A 19,404-nucleotide genomic window follows, 5' to 3' on the forward strand; every position below is an offset into this window, starting at 1 on the left:
TGGCTAAGAGTTTGCTAGCATGTTTTAGCATGTTTCTAGTATGTTGTTAGCATGTTTAACACTTGCTGGCACTTTTTTATATGTTATTAGGAGTCCACAACAGTGTTAAACATGTCACTTCCTGTTGCCAGCAGGTGGCGCTATGACTGTAACTGAATATAAGCATGGTCATGTGTTCAGGACAGAACGCTTATCAAAAGTGTGAAGTTTGGGACAGATTGGACATTCCATGCCTGAGTTACAGCAAATTCATATTTAATTGCAGTAATATCATTCTTTAGCACTTAGCTAAGTGTTTGCTATTATGTTTTAGCATGTCTCTAGTATGTTGGTAGGATGTTTAGCACCTACTGGCATTTTTTTATATGTTATTAGGAGTCAAGAACAGTGTTAAACGTCACTTCCTGTTGCCAGCAGGTGGCGCTATGACTATAACTAAATATGAGCATGGACATGTGTTCAAGAGATAACTCTTATCAAACGTGTGACGTTTGGGGTAGATTGTACATTGCCTTCTTGAGTAACAACAAAGTCCTGTTTCATTGAATTAGCATGCTTTAGCACTTAGCTAAGTATTGCTAGCATGTTTTAATATGTTTCTAGCATGTTTAGAACTCAATGGCATTTTTAACATGTTGCTAGAACGGCATCAACGTGTTAAACATGTCACTTCCTGTTGCCAGTAGGTGGCGCTATTACTATAACTGAATTTGAGCATAGGCATGCGTTCAGGCCATGATTCTTATCAAACATGTGAAGTTTGGGGCAGATTGGACGTTCCATGCCTGAGTTACAGCAAATTCCTATTTAATTGCAGTAATAGCATGCTTTATCACTTAGCTAAGTGTTTGCTAGCATGTTTCTAGTATGTTGCTAACCTGTTTAGCACTTGCTGGCTCTTTTATATATGTTATTAGGAGACCACAACAGTGTTAAACATGTCACTTCCTGTTGACAGCAGGTGGCGCTATTACTATAACTGAATATTCTCATGTAGATGTGTTCAGGCCATGACTCTTATCAAACGTGTGAAGTTTGGGGCAGATTGGACATTCCATGCCTGTGTTACAGCAAATTCCTATTTAATTGCAGCAATAGCATGCTTTAGCACTTAGCTAAGTGTTTGCTAGCATGTTTTAGCATGTTTCTAGTATGTTGTTAGCATGTTTAGCACTTGCTGGCACTTTTTTTATATGTTTTTATATGTCCACAACAGTGTTTAACATGTCACTTCCTGTTGCCAGCAGGTGGCACTATGACTGTAACTGAATATGAGCATGGTCATGTGTTCAGGACAGAACGTTTATTAAAAGTGTGAAGTTTGGCGCATATTGGACATTGCCTTCTTGAGTAACAACAACATCCTGTTTCATTGAATTAGCATGCTTTAGCACTTAGCTAAGTATTGCTAGCATGTTTTAACATGTTTCTAGCATGTTTAGACCTCAATGGCATTTTTAACATGTTGCTAGAATGGCATCAACGTGTTAAACATGACACTTCCTGTTGCCAGTAGGTGGCGCTATTACTATAACTGAATATTATCATGTAGATGTGTTCAGGACAGAACGCTTATCAAAAGTGTGAAGTTTGGGGCAGATTGGACATTCCATGCCTGAGTTACAGCAAATTCCTATTTAATTGCAATAATAGCATGCTTTAGCACTTAGCTAAGAGTTTGCTAGCATGTTTTAGCATGCTTCTAGTATGTTGTTAGCATGTTTCGCACTTGCTGGCACTTTTTTATATGTTATTAGGAGTCCATAACAGTGTTAAACATGTCACTTCCTGTTGCCAGCAGGTGGCGCTATGACTATAACTGAATATGAGCATGGCCATGTGTTCAGGACAGAACTCTTATCAAACGTGTGAAGTTTGGGGGAGATTGGACATTCCATGCCTGAGTTACAGCAACTTCCTGTTTCATGGCGAAACATCGAAATTTGTAAGGCCGCCGAGGACCCGCCCTTTGACGAAAACTCAAGATCTTCGCAATTTAACGTCGCAAAGGCCTTAAGATTACACTCACCAAATTTGAAGATGATCAGATTAAAACTGTAGGAGGAGTTCGTTAAAGTACGAGGCCTGAAAATGGCAAAAACTGCACAAAAATCTGAGAGGAAGTTCAAAATGGCTGACTTCCTGTTGTGTTTAGGGCTATGCTCCAAGAGACTTTTTTGTAGGTATTAGGTCATTACACGTATGTACCGAATTTCGTGCACGTACGTGGAACGTTGCAGGAGGCGCACTCCGTTGAACTTTTATAGGTGGCGCTATCGAGCCATTTTGCCCCGTCCAATTCTGAAACCTATATCAGATGTAAATTTTCGCCAGTTCTGACGCGTGTGCAAAGTTTCGTGAGTTTTCGCGCATGTTTAGGCCCTCAAAAATGCAATTCAATGCGGAGAAGAATAATAATAATAATAATAAACAGAGCAATTCCAAGAGGGTCCTCACACCATCGGTGCTCGGGCCCTAATAAACAGAGCAATTCCAAGAGGGTCCTCACACCATCGGTGCTCGGGCCCTAATAAACAGAGCAATTCCAAGAGGGTCCTCACACCATCGGTGCTCGGGCCCTAATTAAAGTGCTGTACACTGTGAGCATTAACTGGTTGTCATCAGTTTAATGATCCGGTTAAACAGAGAGTCCATATGCACAATATTAACCTGGAAAACCATGTTTTGGTGATAATGTCATGTATGGATTAGGACTGCACACAGTTGAAAGCTGAGAAATTATTGTGATGAAAACTTGGGTCATAATTTATTTTACAGTGCCCTAGCAATACATTACATGCACTTACTAATAACAGTAAATTATGCATATTAAATGCAACTAGCATAATCCTAACCCTGTAGTAGGCCTGCATAATATTATACTGTAAAATAAAGTGTAACCAAAACCTCTAAATTAACAAAAATGCTAACAATGCTTTATGGTTGGGTGCTTTTTTTTATTGTTATTTATTTTATTTTTTTACATTTTACTGTTTCATGTTCTGTTCGGTTTCTAATATTTTATAGTTTATATGTTATATGTTTAGTGTATAGCCCATACAGGAAACGTTTCCTTTGATTCTCAGGAAATCGAAAGTTAAGACCATTTTTTTTCCAGCAGAAATCCCGCTCTGCGACACACACACACACACACACACACGCAGCTGTTGCTTGCTGTTGCTGAAACAGAGTCTTGCATTTCACTGCACTCTCACGCTCGTCGATTATTGGGTAAATCTTGTGATGTGCAAATAATCTAAAAATTGTCTAAGATATATTTTATTTACACTCATATTACACATTGCTTTACGTTGTTCAAAGGTTTGTCCCTTTGGAAGATTCGTCTTTTATGGATGTAAAGAGGAGGCGGCTGAACTCCGGTCAGTGCAGGAGAGACTCGACAACTTTGTTTGTTTAATCCCAAAATATATCCTAAAATACAGTTTAGCAAGCTTCGTATTTCAAGGACGTTTTATATGCCGTGGTGTATATAATGTTGTGAAATAGCCTATAAATAGTACACAGCAGAATCTCTCTCTATATGGCTCTGGTACTACACAGCACAAGAGCGTGTCATCTGAGCTCCCTCATTGGTCTGTCACCGCTCTTCAATGTCAAAATAGTTGAGATGACCAATCAAATCAAAGTAGGAGGGCTTTAATTACACACAATCTGCTGTGCTGAGCGTGAATTCCAGTTAATGGTCATTGTGAGTTAAAATGTAAGTAGCTAAACTAAACATTTCCTTTTTGACCGCTGTTTTAGGATAGAAATGTTAAATGACCAAATTTTTTTCAGCCAAATAAGTCTGTCATGCGATTTGTGTCGAACGTCTGAAACGTCTGAATCTGAATGGCCTGAAAAAGTTGCTTGATCTTGTTCTGGTCAAAAATTTGGACACATACATTTATTTGATCAAAATACAGAAAAAACTGTGATATTGTGAAATATTAGCTACTACAATTTAAAATAATGGGTTTCTATTTTAATATACTTATAAACTTTGATACTTTTTTCAGGGTTCTTTGATGAATAATACGTTGTTTTTTTTTAAAGAAAATAAAAAAAGAACAGCATTTATTTAAAATAGAATTCTTTTGAACAATTTTTTTTGTAACACTGCCGTTAAAAAAATTGGGGTCAGTAATTTTCTTTTCTTTTTTCTTTTTTTTTAAAGAAATTAGTACTTTTATTCAGCAAGGATGTGCTAAATTGATAAAACGTGATAGTAAAAACATAAAAGAATTTCTATTTTGAATAAATGCTGTTCTTTTTAACTTTTTATAAATCCTGAGAAAAGCATCACAGGTTCCTAAAAAATATTAAGCAGCACAACTGTTTCTGACATTGATAATAAATCAGCATATTAGAATGATTTCTGAAGGATCATGTGACACTGAAGACTGGAGTAATGATGCTGAAAATTCAGCTTTGCATCACAAAAAATAAACTAGAATGTACATTTCCTGAAGAAAATGTGAGTGGGTGCTTGCAGTGGCAAAACTCACCACTCGGTTGCTAGGGTACGGTTAGCTAGTTTTTATCAAGATTGTTACAAAATTAGCATAATGCTAGCATGATTAACAAGTTGTTAGCATCATGCTAGCATGTTTTTAACAAGAAGTTAACACGATTAGCATGTTGTTAGCATGATGCTAGCATGTTTTAGCAAGATGCTAGCATGATTAGCATGTTGCTAACATGTTTTAACAAGATGTTAGCATGATTAGCATGTAGCTAGCATAATGCTAGCATGATTAGCCTGTGGCCAAAAAGTGTTGAGGTGATTCATGATTGGCTGTTTGCTGCCCCGATTCAAACAAGACCACCCTCGTGTTTCTATGACACTTCTATACAGAGATATCCCTTTGATCTCTTTCAATGTAAGTCTATGGAACTTGTTGCTAAGGTGCTCTAAATGGTTGCTAGGGTGTGGCTTGATAGCTTCACAATGATCAGGGGTGTGATTCTTCCGGATAAATCCGGAAATCCGGCTTTTCCGACCTGAAAATGATGCTCTCGTAAATCATGCAAATCCGCTTTTTTTTTTTTTTTTTTTTTTTTTTTTTTTGCACGGTTGCACAAAGCACGGTTCGGGCATTGGTAAACATAATTACCACTCACCGCTGTCAACATTTCTTTGTGCCTCTGATTCATGTCTTCATGTCACTCCGCAAGTAGTCCATTCATTTGTCATGATGAAACTTCATTCAAAGCAGAGCTCCACCAAAGAGCCTGCTCTCGTTGCGGAAGGTTATCTAAAGTGTGCTAAGAATTTTGGACGTGTGGGGCGAACTATTTCTTTTCTTAGCTAAAGCCGACAACGGGACAAAATACATGTAAAGAGAGACATAGTGGAGTTTCCTATTTTCGTTTTGACAAGTATAATACATTCTGTAGACTACCCCTTATGACCTGGCAAGTGACATTCTAAAAGGCATACGCATAAAACTCCCCCGACATGGTTAGAAAATACTGCCTCTAGAGCCAGCTGCACAACGAGAAAATGTCATAGCATGATCAGAATAGCCTACGGAAGCCCTGAACCGCAACAAAAAAAGAAAGAAATCCATAAAGAAAAAATAAATAAATAAATCTAGTATTTTGAGATTAAAGTCGAAACATTTCGAGAATAAAGTTGAAACAGTACGAGAATACAGTCTAACGTTGAAGTTGTGTGTGTGCTTGCCGTTGTTTCACATTGCTACACAGGCATTCATAACGGTGCGCATCCACTGGCGCAGATCGAGTGTTTCCAACGCGCGCGCAAAGCAATGCACTTGTTAAAGCCACACCGTGTAACTTTTCAACCTTCATAATATATTTCCAAGACCCTTGTGATGGTACATCGACTTACAATAGGTTGAATGACACGTCTGCCATAGCCTGACGGGGTCTGTATCGCTTTTACTGGCACTGCGTAACTTCGGGGTTCGGGTAGTAACCAGAGCACAAAAAGAACTACAAAATTCGACTGCTTTACGGCATACGTCACTTCCCCCACCACTTCCTCAAATTCTGACGTGAGCATTTATATACTGTCTATGGACGTGAGATGCCAACCAGCGTTTGTTTTCGGCTTTCGTGCGCATGTTTTTGTCATGGGGGCTGTTGTGTTTAGACCTGGCCACTTCATGCGTTTTCTCAGATCGGATAGCTATATGATCGTGAAAAGACCAGGTGTAAATGTCCTCCGAAACGCATTCAAGACGGATTTGAATCCGATTGCTCAAACCACTTCAGGAGTAGGTCTGAGACGCATTCCAGACGAAACTGAACAAGTGTAAATGCATCTGGTTGTTGAAACCACATATGTAAATTGTACTCCTCCCAAAAATGCTAAAAAATAAATAATAAAAAAACCGTGTGAGAGCGTGTTATAGGCTATATGTTATTGCCAGATATGACGACGCGCTGGAACACGCAGATGAGAAGCTGAGCATCAATTCATCAAGCCAACGTGCAAACTATCGCAAATCAAAGTGAAAGTAAGTCGCAGATGCTTAACACACAATCATCATCATCATTAAAAGTAAAGAAACTAAATGATCTTACCAGGGCTGTTGCTGCTGCTCTCTCTTATTGCGGTCTTTGATTTTGAAATTTTAGCTGATGATCAATAAAATGCAGCTCATATCTGTTGCTTTCGGTGACGTGCACTCCATTAAATCTGCATATAGCGCGAGAATTGAAGCGCAAAAACACATTTGTGACCAGGTGTAAATAGAATAGTTTTGATAAATCTGATAGCAATCCGATCTGAGAAAACGCATGAAGTGGCCAGTAAATAAATCTCTTATTTGTAAACTTGTTTGCGTTCTATGTTGTATGTTGTTGCGCTTGCTTGTAGTATGTCATTTTTTTAAGCTGTTCATTGATCCATTGCTGATAATTAGACCAGTCCAATAATTTCCACATATGTCTAGCTAGCTTTCGATTATCAGAGCTGTTAACAGACAACAAACACTGTTTTTTGCGTTATGTTTTATTGCCTAGCTTGCCTCACGAACTAGTTTGCCAGCTGAACTCAGGTGTTGTGAGGTGTATTTATCACGTAGTCCTGAGGTTGATTCTTGCGATTATCATGAGAACAGTTTTCAATATCTCACATAAATATCAGGACATAAATAAGCCTAACGTAGAGGTTGTAAATAAACGAGCACAATTTGCAAACTAGATAAATTGCAATAATCATGTCTTCGGAGTCTGTGTGCCTGTTCCATGCCCGACGCAGGTACCGGTGTACAGGGTGGGGGGGTGGAGGGGTATTTACGACAGTGCAAGTATTCCACAGCGACTCTAGGGGTCGCTGTTTGACAAAAACACAATTTCTCCACAGTGTGCCTTTAAGTCGAACTGTCTCAGACATGGATCTACACTAAATAATAGTTTTTTACTTTTATCTTGGTTTTCAACAAAAGGAAATTCTACAGGTGGCAATCTACCAACATTGCATTAGACTACCATTATAGGATGTTATAAAATATAATATAAAATAATATATTGCACGTTTGCACTGTTTTTCATTAAATGTATATAAATTATGTCACTGTGTGTGTGTGTGAGGGGGGGGGGTGTCATGGTAGGTGTGCCGTATATTTTCCTGCTTTTTTGTCCTTTGCCAATCACACCTATGAATGATCCTGAGAGACTGCTTGGTCGTTTGAGTAAAATGAGCCCGCCCCCTAGTCTCTATGACACTGTGATCCAGAGCTATGTTCAATACAAAATCCCTATGCAATTTACCATAGTAGGAAAAACACATGCATTTCATGGGCCGTCCTACACCATAGTAAGTCAATGGGAAACTTTGGGCTGCTCCTGCCCCCCAGGGGTGCAACTTTTACCCCATTGTGAGGTATGTTCTTACAGAGCCTTCAAGCCTCTTCAAATGTGGTAAATGCGAAATCCACGCTCGGAGCTATGACTCGTCAAAGTTTGTCACAATGTTAAGTCTATGGGATTTTTCGACCGCTTTATCGCCCCTGGGGCGAACACCCGATCGCTTATAAAAGTCATAGCACACCATTCCCGAATAATCCGCACGATTTGATGCCTCATTCGTGGGTCTGTGACAAAAGCCACGGCAGGAGTAGCGCGTCAAACTTTCGGCGGAATAATAAAAAAGAAAATAAGTATGGAGAAGAACAATAGCGAGTGCCTTGCCTTTGGCAAGCACCCATTAATTATATTTTAACGTATATAAAAAATTTTTTTTTTTAAAAACATTATTTAAAAAACAAATCCTCTATTTTTGATCAAATAAATGCAGGCTTGATGCACATAAGAGACAAAAAAATATATATATATAAAAAATAGTAATTTGTCCAAATTTTGACCGTCACTGTACTATTATATATATACTATTGCTACATAATTGTCAAAAATGGTAATATAAAGTCCTTCTACATCACCATTTCACATGTTGTTGTCCGCCTACACTTCACATAATAGGCCTGTAGGTGGCGCCTGGGCTTAATTTAACCAACTATGATAGTTTGATCAAATGGTAAACGGTGTATCAATAAACAGGCAAAATACAACTTGAATATTAAACCATTAATGCGCATTTTGGTTCTGGTTTTGTGTAGTGCTTTGTAGTCAATTAACATCCATTGTTTCAACGACGCAGATTCAGATCGCTTCATGTAAATTTGTCTGTCCATGTGATTTTTAACCGATTTATGAATTACTGGAAAATTACCGCTCCACTTCACATTGTCCAGTGAAATTAAAACTTGTTGTTGTTGACTATCAATGAATAATATTTTGATTAAATTTAATTAAATTCACATTTATTTGTATAGTACTTTTCACAATACATATTGAGTGATCTGTTATCAGAAGTGATGTATTTCAGAAATGTACATATACAAATCACATAGTTGGCTAATAATGTATTGATTTAAACAATGTTAATATTAATTTAAGGCAGAAACAATGAGCCCATTGAAGTAATGAATATATGTTTGTTGAAAATGATCAAGATAGAAAAAAAGTCTTTGCAGTTGTTGGCGCTGTCTCTTGGAGCATCTAAAGTCTTCATCAGAGGCTGGATTTAAACTGGAGCTGACATAATATTTTAAAATAATCAATATGTTTATTTTTAATTGAATTAACACTACCTTTGAGCCATTAGGTACTCAGTGAAAGAACCATATTTGGCTCGAGAGCATAAGTTCCCAATCAGACTGTGGAAATAAGTCGCCTGCCGTCCACACTACTCCGGAGTTTTCGACCCTCGAAAACTGAGACTTGTTGCAAACCCCGTCAGTCAAGTCTGGACCAAGACACACGCAACCCACACTGTAAAACATTGTCCCGCAAATGAATGGTAAATACTTGCAACACTGTTGCCATTAATTTACTGTTAATTGTAGTTATTTACTGTAATCTACAGTATGTTACTGTTAAAATACCATGCATTAAATTAAAACTCGATTTAACTCGACCTAACTTAAAACTTAAATTTATAAACTAATATTTATAATGCACTAATAATGTGAGCATATTATTACTGTGAACTTATTCATCAGCAACTACACAGTCACTGCTTGTTAAATAACCCTTTCAACCCCACAGGGAAGTCCTGTAGTGTCCACACTGCAAACAGTAAAAGTAACATTGATGCAGTGTTGAAATTAGATAATTATGTAAATAATTATACACGGTGCGAGTTCGGACACTCGGAGATCGTGAGATATTGCACACGTTACGAATCAGCTTCCGCACGTAGAGCTTCAGAACCTCAGACCAGCTCTTTGTCTGTTACGGAGGCCAGCAGAAGGGAAAGATCTCCAAGCAGAGGTTGGCCCACTGGATAGTGAATGCCATTGTCTTAGCGTATCAGGATCAAGACAAGCCGTGCCCCCTCGGAGTGAGGGCTCACTCCACTAAGAGTGTTGCCTCCTTCTGGGCGTTGGCCCAGCCTCGCTGACAGACATTTGTAGAGCTGCAGGCTGGGCAACACCTAACATGTTTGCGAGGTGTTACAATCTCTGTGTAGAGCCGGTTTCATCCCATTTACTGGTTACAAGTAGCTAGTAGAGGAGAGGACTCACTCTGTGTCTTGCTTGCTGTGCCATTCCCCTCCATGGACGGGATACAAATGCCTATATTGCTCCCGGTTGAGTTCCCCACCTGGTGAAGCCTGGTAGTGTTCCTCCAGCACCCTCTGCAGTTAGACGCTGCAAAAGCGTCTAGCGCTAGCTCTAGCAGTCATGTGTATGTCCAGAAGGCTGTACTAGACTAGGTGGCCATGTCTTGTGATTCCCCCATGGGTGATCCCACATGTGTATTCTTCCACGGTATGGCTGTCCTGTCGGTGAGCCCGTGTCTTTCCCTTGGCAGAGTTCGCTCTGCCGGTATTGACTTCCACCCTTAGCGAGGCTGGCTCTACCCCAGAGACCTTCCATATGTAGCACTGCCCCAATGGTCTGTCCATATGTGTAATCTCCACATGTTACCTCTCCACATGCAGGATGTGGTCTCCATAGCATCTCTTTCCATTTGGAATAGGCACACTTTCCCAGTGTTATCCAATAGTCTCACTGTGTGGGTCAAAGGAACAGCAGTGACTGGCTATCTCAGAGTAAAGCCCTGTCCTTTTTTCCGTTGCAACAGGTGAGGGGGTAGAGGAGGCTTACTTGGGGCGCTTGAAGTGTCAGCAATTGTGGCCTTTTGGTCGGGTTTGCAGTTCATCAGTTCAGTAGGAGTCCCCCCTGAAGGAGGGAACAGAGACGTTACATCCCAATACCACAATTGCTGTATCACCGCTGAATGGTCTTACTCGCCAATCTCACTCGCCAATGTCCATTGGTTTGTTTTGTTTACACTCAAAGGTGACTGGGCTCTCAGACGAGATCCCAATTCGTCAGTTCAGTTCTGACGTAATGTCTCCGTACCCTAGACGTAACCTAAACGTTCTCCATGCTCCTGTTTATTGTTATGCCTATTTATGCATCTATAGCATGCAATTTGTTAATGCAGATGTGATACAATAGCAATAAACTGTTAAATTAATGAATGCACCTGTCTATGTTTAAACCCCTTGTTGTGCAATTATATAATAATGAAATTAATCTGAAATGCATCCCAGTTTTTGATAGATAAATGTATTGTTGATGGCTTTAAAATGTCTCTGCTTTAACAATGCAATTTCTGTTCTTCAAGGTCTGCAATGTAAAGGTGTCTGTATTTGCACTGTGAATGATCTTTAGAAGACATTAAACAATGGGCAAGTATAATGTTGTTTTATAACACTTACCAGTCATTGTTTTGAAGTAAAATATCTCACTTTGGGCTGTTTTTTGGTTTGCAGAAATGCCAGAGGATCCTCCACTGGAGACATGGACTGAGTCTATGGTGAGCATCTGGTTAAGATCAATAGGAATTAAAGAAACATACATCGAAAAACTTCATGAAGAGGAAGTAGATGGTCGGATCCTCCGTGAACTATCAGAAGAATATCTGAAAAAAGAGACTGGAATGAAATCCGGGCCTGTGCTATTGATAATCAAAAAAAGAGACGAGTTAGTAATTAATTCACAAAAAGCCCAACGACAACATGATAATTTACACAAAGAGTCTTCTGGAAAAAATGACCTTGGAGCAAGTGCAATTAAAAGCATTGACACAAGAGCCAATGTCAATGAAGACAATAACAAGGAAGAAGATTCTGTACTTGTGGTAACAACAAAGAGAGATTCCAAACCACGACCTTTTGAAATGAAAGGTGCTGATTTTACATATGTTAAGAACAGTGTACTCTTACCAGAATCAGGGGTTAGTGATTTTATTATTCCATGTCATGAGTACAAGTCATTTGCCACTGCTGCAACACTGGACCGTCAAAGACTACAGGCCAAGTTCGCAAAGGAAGTGCTGAAGTTTGCTACTAGTTGTATGAATGTTCGTACAAATGGCACAATACATTTTGGTGTCATGGACAGTAGAGGTGACACTGGTTATGTACATGGTGAAATCATTGGTGTTCCTATCGAGGAAAAAGATGTATATTGTGATTCATTAGATTACATTGAGAGGAGTTTCTCTAGCTCTGATAGTGAACTTGTACGACTATGTGTTGGTGAACCTCAGTTTGTTAAAGTAGTTGGTTCAAACAGCGATGTGGAACACTATGTTGTGGAGGTTGATATTAAGCCAGCAGTGAGCATAGTGAAGAATAAGGTGTTCTCTGTTAGCCTGCCAAATTTTAATGAGAAGGCAAACAAAGTTCAGTTTGAGAAGAAAACTGCTTATCGGAGAGTGGGTTCTAAAACTGAACCGGTGGCTGACCTGATTGAGTTCTACCAACAGATCAATTTTAGGGATGCTCAGAGAGAAGAGGCAGAGAAAACTGATAATTTCACAGCACCAAAACTGTGCCAGAACCTGGGAAAAAAGCTCAAAATGCTTATAACAGGTGGAAATAAAATAATGGACAAGGAAAAATGGCACATACTTGTCACCAATCGATTTCAGGAGAAGGATCTGAAACACATTGATTTTTTGCTGAACATGAACATCTTCTGTGTGTTTGATTTTGATCCAGATTCCAATGTGTTTGGGTTATGCCATGAATACAATAAGCACCATGTAGTGAATCGCCATTTCATGCAGAACTACAAAATTCCCAGCGGCTTGAGCATCCGAGACTTCGAGAGTCATCTGCATCTGTTTGATCAAACCAGCTGGATATTTTGCAATGGCCGGAACAATTATAAAGGCAATGAGCCTCCCTGTGATGAGAAGACCTGGGTCAAAACAAAAAGAACCCTTCTAAAAGATTGTGTGTCACTGATCTGCAAAGATATCTTGCCAAAAGGAACCTTTCAAGTGATCTTCCTTCTTACTTCCCCTGTTGACATACCATTCCTAAACACATTCTATGAGTTCTTCACTGACATGGAAGGACATGAGGACATTATCTGCCTTGCTGAATCAGAGGAGAATTTTAAGGACTGGCAGAGGTTTGCTCTAGGATCCTGTGACATGGAAACAGTAAACAGTTCAAGTGTTGTTGGGATGACAATAAGTCAGGTAAATGCAACCCTCCAACAGGTCCAACCTACCGCTACACGGGCCACCAAACGATTACCGATCCATGCCAAAGGGGAGTGTTTCCTTGATACTCGAGAGGAGGAAACAAGATGTTCATTGGAGATTCTGAGTCTAAACCACTGTGAAGAAACTAGTCCCGATGTCATGGAATCTGAAAAGATTGAGCAGCAGTTTTACCATGGAGGAAAAGTAACTTGGATGAATCTCTGGCTTGCAGATAAAAAAATTATTGGGGAGGTTATTCAAAGAGATGCTTACAATGAAGTCAACAATATGGTGAAAGACTGTCTTTGTTGGAGTTTGGATCGGGCACCCATCAGCTGCATCAACATATACCATCATCCTGGCAGTGGTGGCAGTACAGTGGCAAGGCAGGTACTATGGAATAATCGAAGGGATCTAAGATGTGCCGTTGTAAATCATTCAAAATCTGCATCGGTTGTTTCAGAAGATGCCGTTTGGCTTCGGGAATACGAAGAAAAAGATCCCCAAAAATGCCTCCCTGTTCTGCTGCTGTTTGAAGACTGTGATCAAGACTATTTAGAAGATGTAAAGAATGAATTAGAAGTGGCTGTCAATACCAAGAAAATAGCACGTGGAACTCTCTGCTTCATTCTGCTAAGTTGTAGGCGATCGCACAATCCAGAGAAGATGTGCAAGGAATCACCTCAACAGAATGTTTCTATTACTCATAAACTTTCAGAGACTGAAAAAAAGCAGTTTTCCAAAAAACGACAAAGACTTGAAAAGCAGTTAAAGCCAGAATTCATTCTAACATTTGTCCTGATGAGTGAGGAATTCGAGAGCCAATATTTGAAGAAGTTTGTCAATCATTTACTGCAAGACATTGACCACAAGTCTGTGGTTACTAAGCTTGTTCTGTATGTGGCATTGCTTAACGCTTATGTGCAGAACTCATTCATCTCTCAGTCACATTGCGAAGCTCTCTTGGCTCTGTCCATCCATGTGGATAGGTTTCGACGACATGCCTTTGAGACTTCTCTAAGTGAGCAAGCTAAATTGGTCTTGATACACTTGAGGGATGAAAACACCTACATTAACTCCGTCAGAATCATTCATCCACTGGTTGCAAAGGAAATCCTCCAACAATTTCTGGGTGACAAACAACAACAAAGTGATCTTGCATTGGATCTTCTCAACAACGATGTGCTCTTTGAGCACAGGTTTGGTAAAGATCATTACATGAAGTTCTTGCGAGGGCTGTTCATGACACGTCACAGGATCAGCAAAGGTGATAAATTTGACAGCTTTTTCTCTCCCCTAATTGAGCAAGTGAGAGAGAAAGAGTGTCCAGATAAAGCCATTGAGCTTCTAAAAGCGGCTTACAAGCGTTTTAATGAGGATGCATTTTTTGCTCAGCAACTGGCTCGACTCCATTACAAACATGACAGATTTGAAGAAGCAGAAAAGTGGGCAAAAACTGCAGTAGCAAAAATACCAAAGAATTCCTACATTCTTGATACCAGAGGTCAGGTGTACAGGCAGTGGTTCGCAGCAAAATGTAAAGCCATGGAGCAGGATGAAAAAACACCTGAAAACACAGTAGATGCTTTGGAAACGGCACTAAAAGCCATCGAATGTTTTCAGGAATGCAAGAATGCAGCAGTTGAGGACAAAGAGACCATGAACAATGCTGGATTTTTTGGAGTAGTAGAGGTAGGATGTGCATTGCTGAATCTAATGCGCACTCTTCATGTGTTCTCAAGAAGAAACTCTTCAGAATTAATTAAATACCTCCTTACAGATTACATTCCTGTTGAGATAGAAGAACCATGGGAACATTATCATTGGAAGCTGAAAAACCTCCGAAAAATAATGCTGGAAGCACTGGAATGGATTTCGGAAGACTTGAGTTACTTCCAGACTGACCTGAACACTGATGAGGAGAAGACATCTGACACTGTGGAGAGGACAATAAAGTATCCCATGCACTGGCTGGTGAATAAGACTTCTGCTTATGGCAAATACTTCAGTGGTGCTTCTCTTATTACAGATCAAAAACAAGAGAACTTAAGTCCTCTCATGAAACACATGTTGATTTATTATCATGGTGGGGGAAACATCACAACAATTTTTTCCCTCCTAACAAGCCAGAAAGATGGTAACCCTGTGAGTGTTCTGGAGCAAATTATTTCACTTTACCCAAGCAATCCTATGATGGCACAAATGCCACAAGCGGACCTTGTCAACTACATAGCATCCCACTTTGCTTTAAGTTGCCTCTCAGCTCAGTCTTCTAAGCTGGCTGCATTTCAGGATCTGCAAAGACTGAGTGACCAATTTCCTAAAGAGAAACTGAGATGCTTGCCAAGTGCTCTTTTCTTACTTGTCTTACTTTCCTGGCCAGAAGAGCATGACACAGAAGTGGAGAAAGAACACAAGTATGAAACTGTCCTCTCTGCTGTTGAACACCTCCAGAGAAACTATGACAAGAAACTGAAGGACATCCCTCCAAGGAAAAAGAGGATCTACACTCATTTCTTCCTGAGCAATGGAACTGGATTTGAAAAGTTTGTCCACAAGAGCAAGGTTGAAATCACAAAACTGCTGTCTGTTTCAGAAAAACGCCTGAAATGGTTTAGTGGAGAGGTATGGAAAATGCCAGAAATCTCTAAATTGCTGAGATGTGTCACAGGCTGGACGGAGGATGAGAAGGTTTTTCTAGAGGGTCCCAAAGGAATGAAATTTCATATCCCAGCTCTCCATTCATCCTCAGTACCCCATAACAATGAGAATGTCACATTTTACCTGGGCTTCACTTTTAAAGGACCTGTTGCATATAACATTACTGTACAAAAATAGACAAATTGTCACGGCTCCACCAGATCTACAGACTCCACCCACTCGTTCACTCTCCCCTGATAATCACCACACCTGTACCTCGTCACCTGTTCACTATATACATTCACTTCCACCACTCTTCATTGTCTGATTTCGTCTTTCTATGGACACACAGACTCTACCTCGATCCTTCCACTTACCTGCCATCCTCGTCTTCCAATCCTGTTCTACGAACCTGCTATCATCGTCAGTGACTCTCATCCACGTCTGCCATCAGCCTCGTTCCGTTCTCTACCTGTGAATTCATCAGCTAAGTTCCATTCAACTATCTTCATTGTGTTCAACTCACCATTTACATCTGCTGGTTTCCGTGCTTCTGTTCATAATAAACTTCAGTTATATTATTCTCGCCTGTCTGCTTCATCACTCTCCGTGACAGAAACGTGTGTACGTTTGGGATAGACAATGCAGATGGCCCAATATCTGTCTTTAGGTGCAAATTACATTTAAGGTGGAGAAGATGTTTAAGTCCTGTGTAGCTGAAAAGCCATTTCCCTGGTAAATTAACATCAGCACTGTACATTGATAGTGAGAAATAATTTGTTAAATGTACATGTATCTTTCTGTTCAGGAGACTCACTTGGTTGTTGTGACCAGTGATCTCCCGGCCGTGAATAAAACTTCATTCCTGCAAAGAGCAACTTGGGAGTCGTGTCAGGTATATGCTGCGCAGCTGAGGAATAGAAGTACTAATGTTCTTACGCTCAAAAGACCACAGCAGAGACAGTGATAGTGTTGGAAGACTATAGAGAAGCCCTTCTCTAGGGTGAGGCTGTAATACTCTCAGTTAGTATTATTATCCTGTGTCGGACCAGCATACACCTAAAAAGGACGGTGAGAGTGTATAGATGCTAAAGACCCGTGTGCTCATGTGTGATTAAGGAAGTGATAGTAGCTTCTTATCAGGATGCCGTCACCATACTTCAGCATTCAGGGAATTACCTCAAGGTACTGTAGTATATTATTTTATTATATTAACACCTGGAAGTTGTTTGAATTGTCTGTGTTGAAGAAGTCAGATTTAGTTGGTTGTATTCTTATTGAGAATTTCCACAACAGTTTTGGTGAGCCTAGCCAGGAGGCCTGAGGATCTTCTCCCTTCATCGGCGGGAAAGGGACATTTTTTTTCTTCCTCTTTTATCATTGATTTAAAATCCTAAGAGGATACAATTTGCCTCCCATTTCAAATTGACCAAGGCCCGGTTCCCCGATAACACTCACTCTTAGCGCGCTAAGAAGACTCGAAAGATATATCTTACCAAAGTTGTTTATGTTCCTAAATGTGTTCCCCGAACTATACCTTAGGAAACTGCTTAAAGGGATAGTTCACTTTGAAATTAAATTTTGGTATGTTTTAGCTTACCTCAAGGGCATCCAAGATGTAGGTGTCTTTTTTTCCACAGTAGTTTCAATTTTGATATTTTTAGGTCAAACCGTTCTTGTCTGTCAGTCATTTAATGCAGGTCTGTGGTCTCAAAGAGCATGCACAGAGTCCAAATTAAAACAATTCCCCATTGTCCAAATTAAACAATTCCCCATCGTAAGAACACATTGATGGCCTAAGACACGAAACGAGCGGTTTGTGTGAGAAAACGAACAGTATTTATATCGTTTTTACCTCTTATACACAGCCACGTCCAAGTGATCTGAGGGCGCGCGCGCATCCTGGTGTGTGACGTGTGCGCAGACTGGTGCATAGATATATACACTAGATGTCACCTTGTCTACGGCAGTTCATTGGAACGAATGTCTTTAAGGCGACATCTAGTGTATATATAGATGGGGAATTGTTTTAATTTGGACTCTGTGCATGGTCTTTGAGACAGTGACCACAGACCTGCATTAAATGACTGACAGACAAGAACGTTTGACCTAAAAATATCAAAATTGAAACTACTGCGGAAAAAAAGACACCTACATCTTGGATGCCCTTGGGGTAAGCTAAAACATACCAAAATTTAATTTCAAAGTGAACTATCCCTTTAAGATATACCTTCTTATGTGCGACGTTACCGGGTGCTGTCTGTGGCGATGGTGCTTAATTGGTTGATATCGATGGCTCGAGAATCAATTATTCTCTCGTGCAGGGGCTGTTTATGTGAGAAAGTGCTGTTCTTTATAAAAGAAGCACTTCAGAAATAGTTGAAATTACATTTATTAGGACTATTGGATATTATAAAAAATAATCCAAACTATAATAGCCTATAATAGCCTAGCCTACATATTTTAAAATTGTAACATATATTGCTGCCACAATAAACTTTTCAAACATTTTACGTGCTTCTCTTTCCCATTTTTGTTCGCTGAGGTGGAGCTGCGATGAAATATTGTTCTTGTAAATACTTTCCAGCATTTCAGTAATAAAAGTTTACATCTTACGTACGGTGCTCGGCAGTGATCAAAAAGGATTTAAACCGTGAATTTTGAATCTCTTCTTGTAAACTTGGATTGTGGATTCAGACGGCAATTAAATTACCACACGACCTGTTTGTCAAAAAACAGTAGGTACTAATTTGGACAGGGATTTTTACGCGGGTTGGGTGAGAAAAACACTGATATTATGGATTCGGACGGCACTAAAATCACCGACTTACCCCTGTAAATGTTTAAAATACCGGACGAGCCCATGAGAAACAATATTAGCCTCCGAATAGGACTTAACTGACAGTAGCCTATGCTTTCACTGGCCTTTAAAAGCGCTTTTTAATTAAATTAATAATATTGTATAATAATATAATAAAAAATCTAACAACAGTCAGTGTAATGACAATTTTATTCTTTGCATGAAAACACTTGAATTAGCCTAATTGAACACTGTCTGGGTGTATTAAAACTTCAGTATTATATTCATATAGACCTGCAACAGTGATAAGGTAAAGCTAAGAATGGTCCAGACCAACCTTACGAAAGTGTGACTTACAGAAGATATACTTAGCGTACGAACGTGTCGGGAATCGTGCCATAACGTTAAGAGAGAGGTTAAGGAATAGGTTAAGAACTACTTAACGATAAGAACGTTTTGGGGAACCGGGCCTAAATCTTTCCACGGCCTCGAAGTACTTGTAAAGGTAAGACAGACTACAACTTGCTCTTTATTTGAATAAAATAATAATAATAACAACAATTATGTAATATCAAAACTGAGATCTCAGAAATAGGATTATATGAATTAAATATAGTAAGAAATATCCCGTATCCTAAGAAAATATTATATAAATTATAGTTTAATATTGTTTTATATATTGATGTATCACAGTATGAATTGTATTAAATGTCTGAAGTTGGGTGACCAGGAAAAAAAAAAACATAAAATTGTGGAAATACATTGAGGCATTGAAAAATAATATCACTATCACTACTGTTTTTCTGCAAAGAAGAACTTGCTTGCTTTTCATTATCACTATCACTACTGATTTTTCTACATTTTGCAAAACAGAATTTACTTGCTTTCACAATCATTCTAAAATGGTGAGTATCTTT

General features: G+C 39.4%; 1 protein-coding gene across 4 annotated transcripts; it reads left to right on the top strand.

Annotated features, from left to right (window-relative positions):
* The first annotated feature begins 3,128 nt into the window (after window positions 1–3,128).
* On the top strand, window positions 3,129–17,678 carry LOC307170043 (sterile alpha motif domain-containing protein 9-like). 4 transcript variants are annotated; one of them, XM_079891031.1, is made up of 5 exons: window positions 3,129–3,231; window positions 3,322–3,380; window positions 9,140–9,334; window positions 11,173–11,236; window positions 11,321–17,678. In XM_079891031.1, the coding sequence occupies exons 4-5, from the start codon at window positions 11,233–11,235 to the stop codon at window positions 15,883–15,885; spliced, it is 4,569 nt and encodes a 1,522-aa protein (XP_079747157.1). In that variant the 5' UTR covers window positions 3,129–3,231; window positions 3,322–3,380; window positions 9,140–9,334; window positions 11,173–11,232; the 3' UTR covers window positions 15,886–17,678. The 4 variants fall into 4 exon arrangements, with proteins under 4 accessions (XP_079747157.1, XP_079747158.1, XP_079747159.1 ...); XM_079891032.1 differs by lacking the exons at window positions 3,129–3,231; window positions 3,322–3,380 and adding an exon at window positions 3,654–3,721; XM_079891033.1 differs by lacking the exons at window positions 3,129–3,231; window positions 3,322–3,380; window positions 9,140–9,334 and adding an exon at window positions 3,687–3,721.
* Window positions 17,679–19,404: the final 1,726 nt, after the last annotated feature.

This window comes from Squalius cephalus, assembly GCF_949319135.1.
Source record: "Squalius cephalus genome assembly, chromosome: 1".
Classification (NCBI taxonomy): domain Eukaryota; kingdom Metazoa; phylum Chordata; class Actinopteri; order Cypriniformes; family Leuciscidae; genus Squalius; species Squalius cephalus.